A 15,189-nucleotide genomic window follows, 5' to 3' on the forward strand; every position below is an offset into this window, starting at 1 on the left:
GCATTTGCGGAATAAGACTTGCAAGGCAGACATCGCATCTGCAATTAAAGAACCGCTTTTGTGGTTGAGGTCCGCATTTGTGAAGCCGCTTCTGCGGAGCAGGAAATTCTCCACAAGTTTCACATTTGCGAATTAATGTCCGCTTATGCGGAACTGCACCTGCGATGATTCTTCCGCAGGTGCGGCCAATGGGCTTCAAACCTGGGCAGACTTGGCAATTCACATTTTCTCCATTCCAAACCCACAAATACACGACCTAACTTATTGGAAACATATCTTTTGGCTTATTTTCAGTCTCTTGACTAGAGAACACAAGTTTTGGAGCTAGGGTTCTTGCACACACACTTGGGTCTTGAAGATTTGAAGCTTTTGGTTGAGAATTTCTTACTCATTTATGCTCATTTCTTCATTTTCTTGCTTTGTATTGTATATCTAAGTGTAGTATTTTTTCCAACACTTGAATCTTGTTTATGGGAATATTCGTATTTAAAGTGTGGATTAAATATCTTATTGTGCTTATGTATTGAACGATTTTTATTTATTATGAAGTGAGTTATTATTTCTTTAATTATTCTTAATATTTTCAAAGGGATTAGTTAACCCTAGGACTCACTCATTCACTTCGAATTAATTTTTGGAAAGATAATTTGGGCTTGGGAAAGATTAATTAACAAGAACTTGAGGCGTCAACCCTCACTTTATAGATTTTTTCTAGGGATAGTATTGAACTACTTGTATCCATATTCGGGTGTGCTTAATCTCTTAATTATTTTAGGGATAATTCAATTAGGAAGTCTTGTTAGTCTTCAGAAGAATCTAATATAGAATTATTACCCGAGACTAATTAAGATAAACTCGCTCATTTGTAAAATCGTGAAATACATTGGATCGTTACTTGAGTGCAATTCCCAATGCATCCATGCTTGTACCCATTGATCATTTTACTTGCTTTCTAGGTTAGTTTACATTTTCGCAATTAGTTATAAATATTTTTTCAAAACTATTTTAAGTGTTTGGCCTAGCATAATAAATGATAATTCTCTTACACGCCTAATCGCCTACACATTGTTCTCTGTGGTATTCAACCCCGACTCATAGTTGGGTAAATTATATTGCATGCGACCATGTCCATTTACTTTTTAGTAGTGGATTTGGACGTCATCAAAATTGGCGCCGTTGCCGGGGAACAATTTGGTGTATTTATGTTGTTTGAGAAATAAGCATACGTGCTTTGGTCCAAACTTGTGAATATTTGTGTAATTATTTCTTATCTTTGTTTATTTTGTCTTATTATTCTTTTGTTTGTTTCTTCTTCTTTTTTAGTTTTGAAAAATGGCATCGCATAATGAAAATTGGCCGGATGGTAGTCGTTCATACTTTGATGACCCTTGTCCTTATTGTGGAGGACCACACTCATAGCAAAATTATTTAAATTCTCCCGGGGACGGATTGTGCGCACAATATCAAACCCATGAGTGGAGTATTTATTATAAGTGTGGTGGTCAAAAAGGCCATTGGACTAATTGTGCTTATTTGTCCTTCCCTTCCCCAAACCCCCGCTATGATGATTCTACTTTTTGTGATAACAAATATAGGGATATGAAAGTGGAAGAAATTGAGCATAGTCAAAATGGAGAGGTGTACATGTTGCCTACGTTAGGTTGATTAAGGACATGTATGATGGAGCAAAGACCCTAGTGAGGACGGTGGGTGGGGACTCAGACCATTTTCCGGTTATGATGGGGTTGCATCAGGGGTCGACACTCAACCCTTTTTTGTTTGCTCTGGCGATGGACGCACTGACGCGCCACATCTAAGGGGAGGTGCCGTGGTGCATGCTATTTGCAGATGATACTGTATTGATTGACGAGACACGAGATGGTGTGAACGCGCAATTAGAGGTATGGAGGCAAACCATGGAGTCTAAAAGTTTCAAGTTGAGCAGGATCAAGACAGATACTTGGAGTGTAAGTTCAGTGGCGAGACTCAATGAGGGGGAGGTGAGGTTGGACTCGCAGGTCATCCCTAGGAGAGGAAGTTTTAAGTACCTTGAGTCTATTATTCAGGGGAATGGGGAGATTGATGAAGATATCACGCATCGTACTGGGGCGGGATGGATCAAATAGAGACTCACTTCTGGTGTTTTGTGTGATAAGAAGGTGCCATCGAAACTTAAAGGTACGTTCTACAGAGTGGTGGTCAGACCAACGATGTTGTATGGGGCTGAGTGTTGGCCAGTCAAGATCGCTCATGTCCAGAAGATGAAGGTAGCAGAGATAAGGATGTTGAGATGGATGTGCGGGCACACCAGGTTAGATTGGATCAGAAATGAGGTTATTTACGACAAGGTGGGTGTGGCCCCTATTGAGGACAAGATGTGGGAAGCGCGACTTAGGTGGTTTGGTCATGTGAGGAGGAGGAGCACAGATGTCCCGGTGAGGAGGTGTGAGAGGTTGACATTGGAGGGCCTACGGAAAGGTATAGGTAGGCCAAAGAAGAGGTGGGGAGAGGTGATTAGGCAAGATATGGCGCAGCTTCAGCTGATCGAGGACATGACCCTTGATAGAAAGGTATGAAGGTCTAAGATTAGGGTAGTAGAGTAGGTAGTCAAGAGTATTCATAACGGTAGTATTAGCACGCAATCTCGCTTTCTGTTGGTAGTAGGTTTTTATGACTAACCGTTGTTTTCTTTCATTGTTGATCACCTTACTGTCTTGTTGTTTTTATTTTGCTTTTATATGGCTTTTTGGTAGTGTCCCTTTTTGTCTATATTTTCATTAATGTGGTGCTTATGCTTTCCTGAGCCGATGGTCTATTGGAAACAACCTCTCTATCATCACAAGGTAGGGGTAAGGTCTGCGTACACACTACCCTACTCAGACCCCATGGTATGTGATAATACTGGGTATGTTGTTGTTGCATATTGCCGCCGTTATCCAAACATACTTACATAGTATTTGTTGCACTTTCGAGAACTCCATCTTAAGGATATTATTATTAGCTAAGATTAACCGTCATTTATATAAATTTAATTATTTGAACCATTCCTAAAGTATCAAACTAGAAAAACACATTATTTTTTAAATAGACTATAAAAAGTTAGACAAATTGAAACGGAGTGAATATATTTCATTTTATTAGTTGGTGAATGTAGCGTAGAACTCTGTGTAATCATGTATTCCATGTCTGGTTTATTTCCTTTTCTGATAAGTGTAAATGCTAAAATCTATAATGGAAACAGAAATGAAGCACAGGTAGCAAAAGTAATCGAAATTGAAATAATAAAATGATAGACATAAAGTAACTAGAGAGAAAGAAAACAACATGCAGTAAGTTCAATACATAAAGAAAACAATTCCATAATATCGTAAAATTGATTTTCGTGCTAGTTGACAACTATAAAACTGAAAAAACCATAACTTATTTTTTATTCTTCTAATTAAGTGCGGTATATATGCCTCCTTCAGCAAATACAATTAAGAAATTGGTTGAACTTATTTTTTAGGAGTGAGAACGTACATCCTGCAATCATGGGAATCAATGCTAGCTGATAGTTGCCCTTTAACTGATCCTTTTGTTGAATGCTGCAAACCAATCCAATTGATATATGTTATTCACTTTAAACTTGCATGTAAATATACAAATAGTCAAATACAATATAATGATGCTTATCTTTTTACTATCTTTTGTTTATCACTTTATCTAAGTAGTCCTCCAAATTAAGTTATAAATTTCAAAATCATACTTGTCCTTTGCTTTGGAAATAAAACAAAGAATTTTAGTTATATGACCCTTTTCATGGGACATTAACACATGAGATCGGTACTGAAATCTTTGGAGGATTATTTTCTATTATTCAAATTATAACTAGTCATACAAAATCAATTCCTTATTCAATTGGACCGCACCATCACCGCAAAAGAGTAATTAGTAAAATAATACTACTTTATATTCATTAACCTAAAAATAAAAGCCACCTCTGCACGAAGATTGATAAAATTTTAACAAGTAATAAAGACGTAATTAGACTGGAATTAATCTTACCTCTTAGAACGTCAAATATTATAAAATCTTAATATTGATCATGTTAAACTAATCATATGTGAGCAATTTAAATTAGAAAAAAGGAATAAATGAAAGACTTACAGCCCACAAGTCTCGTGCATCAACAACAGTGGAAGAATCAAGGCCTATATCAGACCAATAAGCAGTGATATCAGCTTTGGATGAACTTCTATTCCACAGCACCATTGCTAATCTTTTGCCACTTAGGGGACCTGCCCAAACCTGTTACAGTGTATTTGCAGGTCTTGTATTAAAAAAGAGTAATAAGGAACTGAGCCTTGAAACATCGATAAAGTTATCGCGTAATATATGGCGGATTTATAGCCTAGATGATGATGAACGTGAACCCATGGTCCCTCCACCAAATTAGGTATATTATGTACATATTTCCTAAAATAGATCTAATTTTAACAATTGGCCCCCCATGCTCCAAAATGATTAAATGATGCACTTGATAAGATGTTAGGTTATTTATCTAGAGGAATAGAGATCTATTCTCACTTAATACTTTTTGTTTTTCCATTCTTTTTCTCCTTCCTTTAGTTTCGAACCCAAGCCCCATTCCCCACTGTCAGTCCTTCCTAAACTCATTCCCAATACTTCTTATTCTCCCTAATCCCATTTTGTACTAAAGCCCCAATTTTGGTTGTGTCTCTCTCATGCTCTAGAACCCTTGTTCTCAAGAAGATTTTGCTCTCAGACCCCCCACCGATTTGTTTGAAGTGACTTTTCTCTTTTAGTTTTGTTTCTAAAAAAAGGTCCTTTATTCTAGAAGTTTCAGTATTAATTGATATACAATGATATAGTTGCACTTTGCAGGACATTTATTTGTTTTCACTAGACGTGGTGCACCCTTATTCATAAAATTCTAGATCCGCCTCTGCATATAGGTTACAAGTTTGAACCGTGGAAGCAGTCATTAATACTTGCATTAGGGTGGGTTGTCTACATCACACCCTTGGGGTGCGGCCCTTCTCGGGCCTTGCGTGAACGTGAAATACTTTGTGTACCAGACTACTATCTTTACTACTTTTGTTGTCAATACTTTTTCTTCAAACATTTTGAAAACGTTTTTCTTGAGCCGATGGTCTACCGGAAACAACATTTCTACCTCACACAAGGTAGGGGTAAGATCTGTGTATACCCTACCCTCCCAGACTCCACGTGTGAGAATACACTGGGTATATTATTGTTGTTGTTGTATTTAAGAAGAGTTAAGTGGACATACAAATTGGATTGAGGGTAATTTAAAAAATTACTTACCTCCAAGTCTCCATTCTGCTTGACTTTTTTACCTTGAACTCCAAGTTTATCTGATCACAATTTGAACAAGTAGAAAGATGTCATGTTCTAATCTTCTGGCATTAGTCTTGTTAGAATTCAACTGAAAGAACAAGATGAATTTTTTTTACCTTGATTAACTGCAATAACCTCTTTGTTGCTTAGGATTTCATGGGCAGTTTGGTCCATCGAACGTAAATCACAACCTATTATTAAAGGCGCCTATAACAAACAAAAAAAGTACATAACAAATTAAAGTCCATTTTGCAAAGAGATTTTTCTAAAGTTAAATTCAGAATTATAATCACCACTGACTTTTGCTAATGCCCATATGCTGAAATGGGAACGATATTCTGCAGTTGTCATTCCCCCATTTCCAACTTCCAACATGTCTGGATCTGTAACAACAAACATCATGCCAAATTAATTCAAAGTTGGGAAAATTAATTTTAGATTTATTATCAAATTAAATAAATGAAATTTTAATAATTACCGTTCCAGCCACCTGGACCAGCATAAGATGCCCATTTGTCATTCATATCTGCCCGAGAAGTCATGCTGCCAAGTCAAGCATATTAAATTCTTTCACTACCCGTAAATTGACAATCGAGTTAATACTCAGATTCTTTCACTAGTTTTTTATTAAATACGAAATGAAATTACTAATTTGATTAAAATGGGAGCCGGATTTAGAATAACACATAATTTTTTATTTTTTTTTATTTCTATTTTACCTGTCCCAATTATCAGAAATATCTCCAGTGGTTCTCCAACTATTTCCAACAGAGGAAGCCCAAGTGGCAGGATCATCATCTCCCCTGAAATTGAAAAAAAAAATACTTATTAAAATCCTTAGTCTAATCTAGATGTGCCGCCAATGGAATCATCACATTAAATTCAAGAAATATACTCACCATTCACATAGAGAATAAAATATAGCCCTTCCAGAGTTCTGTAAAGCTTTGCTCATTATGGGATACCTGTTTCATTTAAGGAAACAAATACTGTTAATTGACAGTTTAAAATACCGAAAATAATAACAAAAGTTATATACCTTTCTCTTGGACTACGATTTTCGTTGTTACAATTATCGTACTTCAAGTAATCAACCCCCTAAGAAAGATAGGACAAGTTAAATACTGGCGATTAAATGCAAAAGTAAAAATAATAAACTCAATTATAATCTCCAAAATTATGATAATTGTTTCTTCTTTTAAAATGGTCTATATAGGCCAAGCAAACATACCCAGGAAGCAAAAGTTTTTGCATCTTGTTCTTCGTGTCCTAATGAACCTGGCATTTGTTTACTACACGTCTGACTCCTGCATTAGAAAAAAATAGCTAGTTTGAATGTCGTTTATCAATTCTTGGAAATTTCAAAAATGATTTAGTTTTACGTCTTTTAATGTATGCATTACAATATTACAACCACCTAATTACGTATTCCTTATAGAAGGAATACATAAAATTTAAAAGGAATTAATAAAATTATGACTAAGATGCATTGTTTTTGCTTTGGTGATTAATAAAATTTGATAGTTACCAAAATAAAAATAAAAAATTACCCAGCATCAGAATAAATTCCGAGCTTCAATCCTTTGCCATGAACATAATCTGCTAGTGCTTTAATTCCAGAAGGAAAAGTTGAACTTTTAGGAACCATATTTCCCTGTCAAATTTTGTTAAGAGCTTTAGTATCAACTGTTCTATGACTTCGTTCAAAGTATTTCATGCTCTACTCAACGCGAAAATTACCTCCAAAAAAAAAAAAGTTCACCCAAGTTTACATGCAAATTAAGTGTTATAAATCTAGGAGCAGACATACAATATAAGCTGCAAATAAAGTTTCACTCATTGCGTTCAACTTGACTTTATAGAATAGTTTTAAAACAAAATAGTGTGTGCATTAATTGTTCACACCTATTAATTTAAAATTTTAGATCTGTCCCTACATACATTTCAATATTTAAATTAATTGACGTTAGATGCATCCAATGTTTCGTACGTCTTTTTTTTTTGTGAAGCTTTCTGTACTCTAAATAGTCTCATATTCAAAGCGTATAATTGACTATTGAGGTTTTTTTTCCTTTGTCGGCAAAATATTAGCCACAAATGTAATCGTGATAATGGTATTTCCTCCTTTTTTGCCTTTTGGCCATTTTGTTAGGCATTGAACTCTATCTTAAGTGTTGAGTGGTGTTATTCCCTCCTTAATACCTAAATAAAATTCCATTTACGGAGCCTATTCTGTTGTAAAAAGAAAATGTAGGATGACATTATTAAAGGCCTAATACACAAATTACTAAGTGTTCTCATTACCTTAGAATGTAAGTACTAATATGTAATACGAGTATTGGTCTGACAATAGACAAATAGAGTTAGAAATAAGAAATAGGGAAGCATTTTAGTGTACCTGAGAGTCTCTGTTGAGTTCGGCCCAGCAGTCATCTGAAGGAAGAAAATATGACAAATAATTGATTAGGTGTCAAATTATGGAAGTAAAATTATTAACAAGAAGACTGTAATTCGTCAAAGGATAACACTTATATTCTAACGTTGTAACGTTTTTTTTACACTTCATTGTAAATTTACCCGTCATAGCAAGTTACTTGCTTTATTTTTCAAGTTAGAATTCACTTGTTATGAAATAATTAATTAATTGTAATATGTTTTAAAAATTAAACACATTCGTTAAACATGGTAAAGAAAAAGTTACCTATGTTGACGTATTCATAACCAAGAGAAGCAAGTCCAGTAGATACCATTGCATCAGCTGCCACATATAAAACCAACTTGTGACAGCTGTATTGTAGCTAGCAAAGAACTATGGCACATGAATTTGTTCATTTGACTCTTGTCAATTGAGAGTAGTCAATAATTTAGCTGACCTGTTTCTCTTATCATTTTCTCCTCAATATTACAAGCAAAATGATTCCAGCTGCTCCATCTGTTTATCACCCACAACAACAACACTTAATCATCCAAAGCTAGCCTTTCTCTAAATTTACCTTTTTCACATAATTTAAAGAAGATTTTTTTTTTAAAAAAAACATGACATTTAAATCTTGAATTATGATAGTTTAGTTTCTTTCTTGAAACGTACCCTTTTCTCTGATTTTGCACAAAAATAAGTGGAGTGGGGTCCACATGAATGGAAAATCCAAGTCAATTAATGGTTTTTGTTTTCTTGTAGTAAAATGTTTTTGAATTATAGATCTTAATTCAATTGTTTTTGGTGCAACAAACAAGTATAGACAACTTGACAAGTTCACGAGCTGCCATTATGAATCTAACATTTGCTTCATGGTTATCTTTCATGATAACAACAACACTACTTATACTTTTCCACTTTCAAATAATTATGTCTTTTATATATATGTAAACAGTGTATAACAAAATCTTACCCCATTTGAGGAGTTCGGCCGAGGCCATTGCTCAAGAGGCTTCTGCGGATGTACGCATTGGAAGTAGTGGAATTTGAATCAGCGATGATCAGATTTCGAAGCTGAGGCCGAGCATACGTCGTCGTTATTACACCACACAAACACAAGCAGCACCATAGTAGCAGCTTTAAAGTTGGTGGCATCATCCTCTGGTTTTTCCGGCACCTTTTCGCTTTGGCTACGACCCCTTTTAGTGAAAAGTCAAATTGGAGCTAGCCTTGGGTTTAATCTGAATGAGCAGCTAGCTAGCTATTTATATACACTAGTTACATAGAATAGAGGTCCACGGGCGTGCTAGGTCAGGGTATTTTTGACACCAACTGAACACAGTATTTTTGATACTAACATATTCTAAATATATGACAACTTACTAAAAATTTACCAAATTAAATTCTAAACTCATAGTTTAAATATATCGGTCACAGTCAGGCGCGGTGGCTGGTGAGGAAAGGTTGTTACTGCTTGAGGTGGACAACATGTATATCAAGGCAGATTTTTCTATTTATAGAGATATAAGAGTGAACCAATTAACCAAAACTACATATCATGATAAGTGACACTTGCTAGTGGTGGTGCCAACAATCATTGACTTCCGCGCGCACTCATCAGTCTTAAATTTCAAGAAAACTTTACTACTTTCATGCGACCATCAACTTATTCTTTACAAACAAGTAGTACAAATTAATTATATTATATCAACAATATTTACTCCCACTAGCTATCTTTTTTCAGACAAGTCCATTTAATGTTTTACTATTACATCCCTCTTACTAAAATGGCAGACCAACATGACTTATTGAACTCACTCGTTGGAAATGAAAGGATAATATATTTTAACGAAATGGTAAAATGCACTACTCAATTATTTCCCGACTCATGACATAGGAGTCCTCGAAATCCTTGCCATTTATTCTAGCTTTTCATTATGTAGATGTCACTATCTTAATCATCTATTCAATATTATTGCGAATTCTCAGAAGCTCAATTTTTTCGTTTTTTTTTAATTTGTCAAGGACGGTTAGAACAAACTATTTGTTTTCTTCTTATTTTAGTGGGTCTTGATTCCTTGGAAGCCACAAAGGTTGTTTCATCGTACTCCCGGGCAAATCAGTTGGTAAAAAATGGTAGAAATATCAATAAATCAATTACGTATGCCTCAATCTCAAATATAAATATGATTAAAATAAGATGAGGAAGCTTCAAATTGAAGCACGGCAGTGTCGGCATTGTTTTGTTTTTTGCAAGTACAGTAAGGCATTGGTCATATCTCATGTGAACTCTATAATCTTCAGACTTCAATATTGTTACGCCTAGAGATTTTCGGTTGTCGTTTGCATTAGCAGATATAGGAGTCTAACGTAAATGCATATCATCTCACGTGACCTCTTTCTTGTCTCGTCTCTCTTCTTTTTCGTTATAGCTTCCTACAGGGCTGGCATACAGCTAACTTTCATTTTAATACAATTTTCCTTTGTCCAATCTCTCTTTTTTCCTCTTTTTCTTCTGATTTTTGGTTCCCCCTTTTCCCACTTTTTCTCTATCCACTTGTATTGTTGTAACGTAACGCAACGCACGATGGCATCATTTCTTATATTTGATCCATTTGATTCCAAGAACCTAATCTTCTTGCATTTTGAAAGCTCTTTCCAAAGCGGAGAACTGATCTTCCAATAATTTACTTTACAGCTTATGCTCAGAAATATTGTTCACAAATGTACAAAATGTAGCTGCATTAACTGTTGCTACATTTACAGAAAGCTAAAATCAACCATATATGCTTTTTTTGTTCTGAATCCAACTCTACTAAGCTCAGGTTATAACTCCACAAAGTCGGATTCAAATATCGGTTTAATCATTCACCATCTTACCTTTTTATCCTGCGAAACACTGAAAGTAGTCCCCGTGCTGATCACTGGAGAGATGGAGGAATCAAGATAACAGAAAGCTCAAATACTACAAAGCAAAGCCAAGCTTCGAATTAACTATAATAAATAACACTTCCCTATTTTGCCAACTATTGAAGCGAACATCTTATAGTCTTTACCCCAGCCTAAAGCTGAAGCATTTGGTGCAAATGTCCTGAATGGTTTTGTGACAGAAGATGATATGGCTGTTTTGACAGCACCATGATATTTCAAGACTAAAGTACTAACATACCATATGCTATGAGATTGGAGAAAAGAAAAAGTATACACTACAGATAATAAAGAACCTTTGAATACAGGAATAGAAACATAGAAGCAATGATAACAGCACACAGTCAAAACTCAAAACCTTCATCTCAAGTAGCAGTTGAAATTGATTGATCTCTTGCCCTGCAGATTAACAGTCCAATATCTCACTGTGGAAATCTTTCCCTTTTCTTTCCACCAGACAGAAATGAACCTCTTCTAAATTATGTCTTCTAAATGTTTTATAAAACTTTTCAATAATCATGAGAGACAGAAAGAGAGAGAGACGGAGAAGTTTATCCCAATGGTATGTGTTACTTGAAGACAACTCTCTACAGACACATCCATGCTGAGTAATGCCATATCATGGAATAACTGGTTTACTATCCCAAGCCTCTCTTGCTTCGACCAATTCAGGACGGTATCTCTCAGCTAGAACTTCTACTTGTTCAGTAAATGACCTGTTTCCATGTTTACCTATGTGAAGAACCATTTGATTCCATCTCTTTCGACATATCTCGCCACGCCTGTGGTCAAGAAGATTGTCCCAGTCCACATCCTCTATGCAGCTCGCATCCAGCTCAAAAAGTGCATCAACTAGGCGATAGTCATCAGCATCTGCCCATTCACCTTTGGCCACCATGGGTGATGTTAATTGGTCATACCACTTCAAGCAGCAAGTTGCATCAGTTCTTGTGGACAATTTGTCACTTATCGCGCCCCAGGCAATATTATCCCGTAACATCCCATGCTTAGATTTCTTCTCTTCAGAAAGCTTCAGTCTCAGATCGGTGTTTACTAAATCAAACAAAGTCTGGTACTCCTCCTGACTCCATTGACCTTTCTTCTTATTGGCCAGTTTTATCCTTCGCCATGTATCCTTCACATGAAACCGATGTTTTCCAAGTTCATCAGCCAAGACCTTCCAATTGTTCCCGTGCTCTTTGTGGGATTTTCGTACCATCTCATACTCTTCTTCAGTCCATTTACGTGTCTCACTCCTTCGGAACAAGACCTGTGCGCGATAATAAACCGCAGTATACGGCCTGTATGGTATAGCGCTCCCTATTTCTTTCCAGCATCCTTTTACTTCAGGATTAGATCTAGAGTTCAAGATCTTTTGCAGCCCTTCTTCGCCCAAGTTATGTATATCTATGTACTTATGAACAGCTTCTTTGACAATTTCATCTTCTAATTTCGAGAATCGTTTGCCACGCAGTAAATTTTCTTCCTCGGTTTCATGATTCTCATCACTTGGATCACCGGATGAAGGGAAAATCTGAACATGACCAGAGAATCTCACTCTCTTTTCACTCTTTTCATGTGTAGGATCTTCAGAACTGTGTTCTAACATTACCTTTTTCATCTTTCTGATATTACCATTATCTGTTCTGCTTTGTTCTATCTCTTCCACAGTTGAAGAAATATCACCTTGATTGACTTCTGCCATGATATCTCCCTGTCCATCCTTGATATCATGCATTGTCTCCTGCTCATCCCGGCAGCTTTTCTTTAACTTATTGCTTTTCTTTAAGCTTTTCTTTTCTTCAACAATTTTCAAAGCAGCCTCCGCACCGTCTTTATTGAACGTCCTGCTTTTTCTGTCTTTCTTTCTCTTAACATCATAATCTTCACTCTCTCCTGCTGCTTTAATTTCCTTATTGACCTTATCCTTTTCTTTCCTGGTTTCCACAACACACAGCTTCTCTTCCTCTAAGCTTAAATCACCCTCAACAGCTCTAACATCACTCTTTGTCAGTCCTACACCACTGGTCGGAGCATTATTATTGCTTTTCTTGGATTTCTTCTTCCTCCTAATCTCCTCTACTGCGTCTCCACCAGAGACCTCGCTGAGTGTCTCAACCACCTTCTTACTGTCCCGTGTTTCACTCGCACTTGCATGAGCAATAGTCTTGGTGTCTAAAGGAGCATCAAGAATTAACTCTCGCTCATCCTTGCGGCTTCTCTTCAACTTATTGGGTTTCTTTTTTTGAACACTTATTGCAACATCTTCATCACTGCCTTTAACGGACTTCCCAGGATGTGTTCCACCCTCTCTCTTTTTCTTTTTCTTGATTTCACGATCATCTCTCTCTCCTAGTGTTTTAGTTTCCATTTTTGCCTTATTCCTTTCTTTCTTGGTTTCTGCAGCAGATAACTTCTCTTTCTCAAAACTAAAATCAGCATCTACCACTTTAGAATCAGCCACTGCCACTCCTGGACCACTGGTAGCAGCATTCTTATTGCTGTTCTTGGATTTCTTCTCCTTCTTCGGGAGCATATCCAACTTCTTATCTCCTATTACCATGCTTCTTTCGGATATATCAATCGTGTCTTCTTGCAATGCACCAAAAGAGGTTTCTCTGCCAAAGGAGAACAAGAAAAAGGAAAACATGATTAGGAGACAAGGCATACTGATGGAAAACCCTTCTGAGACTACACAGAATGCATTGACAAATTTATAATCAATCTTAAATCTTAATCCACCTGTATAATGTACTGAGACCATAACAGATTACTATTATCAGGGGATAACAGATTTTACTTCAGTTACCGTGGGTTTATATTTGTCTTCACCCATTGTGCACAACTCATAGGACAACTATCATTTAGCAAAACAGACATGGGTTTTAAAACTTTGCTTGTTATTCGAAAATTAAAAATCATGTTAATAAAGCATCTTTTTAAAAGAATTTGAACAACATAAGCATCACAATTCAATCTTTGAAATAGCAAGATCACACAAAATAGAACTCCAAGATTTTCAAAGGAAGCATGCTTCAAAAAGCACAATCCAGTTCAAACTCCGAAATAGAAAGATTACACAAAACCACAAATTCCTACAGAAAATGCTTCGAACAGCACAAGGACTTTCTGACACTAAGGCTATATGGGACACTGAAAATATACTTTCAAAAATCAAAGATTCATTTCCCCATCAAGAGGATGCCTTTGTCTTTTTAGGAGCCAATTGAGTCTCGGGCTCCTTCATGACAACATATTAAGCTCTAATATTTACATTTTACATAGCATATTAGACTTTAATTCTACAACAAACGAGAGAAAAAAACACAGAAGAATAGAACTAGCTTCACTACTACAGGTTCAGCGAGTAATCACACCAAATAAGTACAATGTGAAAAGCTCAAGCAATATACCAAGAAAAATCCCAAAACAAATGCTGCAGCCTGCAAAGTAAGTTCATTCCAATGGCTAAATTCCAGTTCAGGATTCACAACAGATAGAAATATTTTCTTCTTCTAACTAAGTAAAATTCTGATTCCTAATATATGATAAGCTGAAAATATCTATCCAATCCGACATTAAAAAGGATGAGAGTAAACAATTCGAAGAAGCAATCAAATACCGCAAATAGTGGAAGAGTGATTGGAATCCTCGGGAAATTATGGAATTTTCTGAGATAATTTATGTGGATGAGTACTCAGTTGACGTCTATGACACCGCCGGATGTGGTTGCGGTTGCGGCAGCGGTGACGGAGGAGGAGCTGGTGGGAGGGTTTGCTCAGTTGCAAACTTGCAATACTGTTAATTTCTGGTGTTTTTAGTTAGTTTTAGGGTTTTTAGGCATAACCTTTTCGGGTTTAAAGTCCATCGGACCTACCACGTAGCAGCCTCCAAATAATGCATTTATTTCAGAAACAAGTGAAAACTATTTTTCCGAAAATCTTTTTTCTAGTTTTTGCAAAAATTTTAAAAAAAGATCTAAACCTTCTTTTCAACAAATCGTCATTAGAAACTTATTTTCTTTCTCCTTTTTTCTATTTCAAAAACTTAAACAACTCCAATGTGTTTTCAGTTTTTGTAAAGTTTTAAAAGAATCCGTAATTGCCTATGGTTGAAATTATTTTGGATTTTTTTAAAAACAAAAATTTCAACACTCTTTGAAAATAAACACCTTATTATGAATATACGTGACACCTTTTATCTATGTCACGGCACAATTTTTTTTGTTACGTGGATAGAATTCTCTCCAACTAAACTATTTTGAAATTAATATTGTTATAATAGTAGTAATTACGAAGCTAGCCGTGTAATTATCCTTTTCAACATTTTAAAAATGGTTGATTTTTAATTATTAAGTAAGTGATAGATGAGAAATTTAATAAAAATAAAGTGTGAGCAATTATAAGGACAAGTGTGATGAAATAAATACTCAAAAATCATCAAATGTCTACTAGTATAATTCCAAGACCTGGTGTCACAAATGT

At 35.7% G+C, this 15,189-nt stretch overlaps 2 protein-coding genes across 2 annotated transcripts; both read right to left on the minus strand.

Moving 5' to 3' along the window:
* Positions 1-3,276: 3,276 nt before the first annotated feature.
* Positions 3,277-9,265, minus strand: LOC142180292 (alpha-galactosidase-like). The gene is made up of 15 exons (XM_075251789.1): positions 8,751-9,265; positions 8,235-8,293; positions 8,063-8,119; positions 7,760-7,794; positions 6,912-7,015; positions 6,593-6,668; positions 6,401-6,459; positions 6,261-6,326; positions 6,081-6,164; positions 5,840-5,904; positions 5,662-5,744; positions 5,478-5,568; positions 5,329-5,378; positions 4,147-4,287; positions 3,277-3,584 (listed from the first exon to the last, which is right to left on the minus strand). The coding sequence occupies exons 1-15, from the start codon at positions 8,933-8,935 to the stop codon at positions 3,495-3,497; spliced, it is 1,245 nt and encodes a 414-aa protein (XP_075107890.1). The 5' UTR covers positions 8,936-9,265; the 3' UTR covers positions 3,277-3,494.
* Positions 9,266-10,807: 1,542 nt separating this feature from the next.
* LOC107830400 (uncharacterized) lies at positions 10,808-14,528 on the minus strand. The gene is made up of 2 exons (XM_016657945.2): positions 14,328-14,528; positions 10,808-13,323 (listed from the first exon to the last, which is right to left on the minus strand). Exon 2 carries the CDS (start codon positions 13,266-13,268, stop codon positions 11,325-11,327), a length of 1,944 nt encoding a protein of 647 aa, XP_016513431.1. The 5' UTR covers positions 13,269-13,323; positions 14,328-14,528; the 3' UTR covers positions 10,808-11,324.
* Positions 14,529-15,189: the final 661 nt, after the last annotated feature.

The sequence above is a fragment of the Nicotiana tabacum genome, chromosome 4, assembly GCF_000715075.1.
Source record: "Nicotiana tabacum cultivar K326 chromosome 4, ASM71507v2, whole genome shotgun sequence".
NCBI lineage: Eukaryota > Viridiplantae > Streptophyta > Magnoliopsida > Solanales > Solanaceae > Nicotiana > Nicotiana tabacum.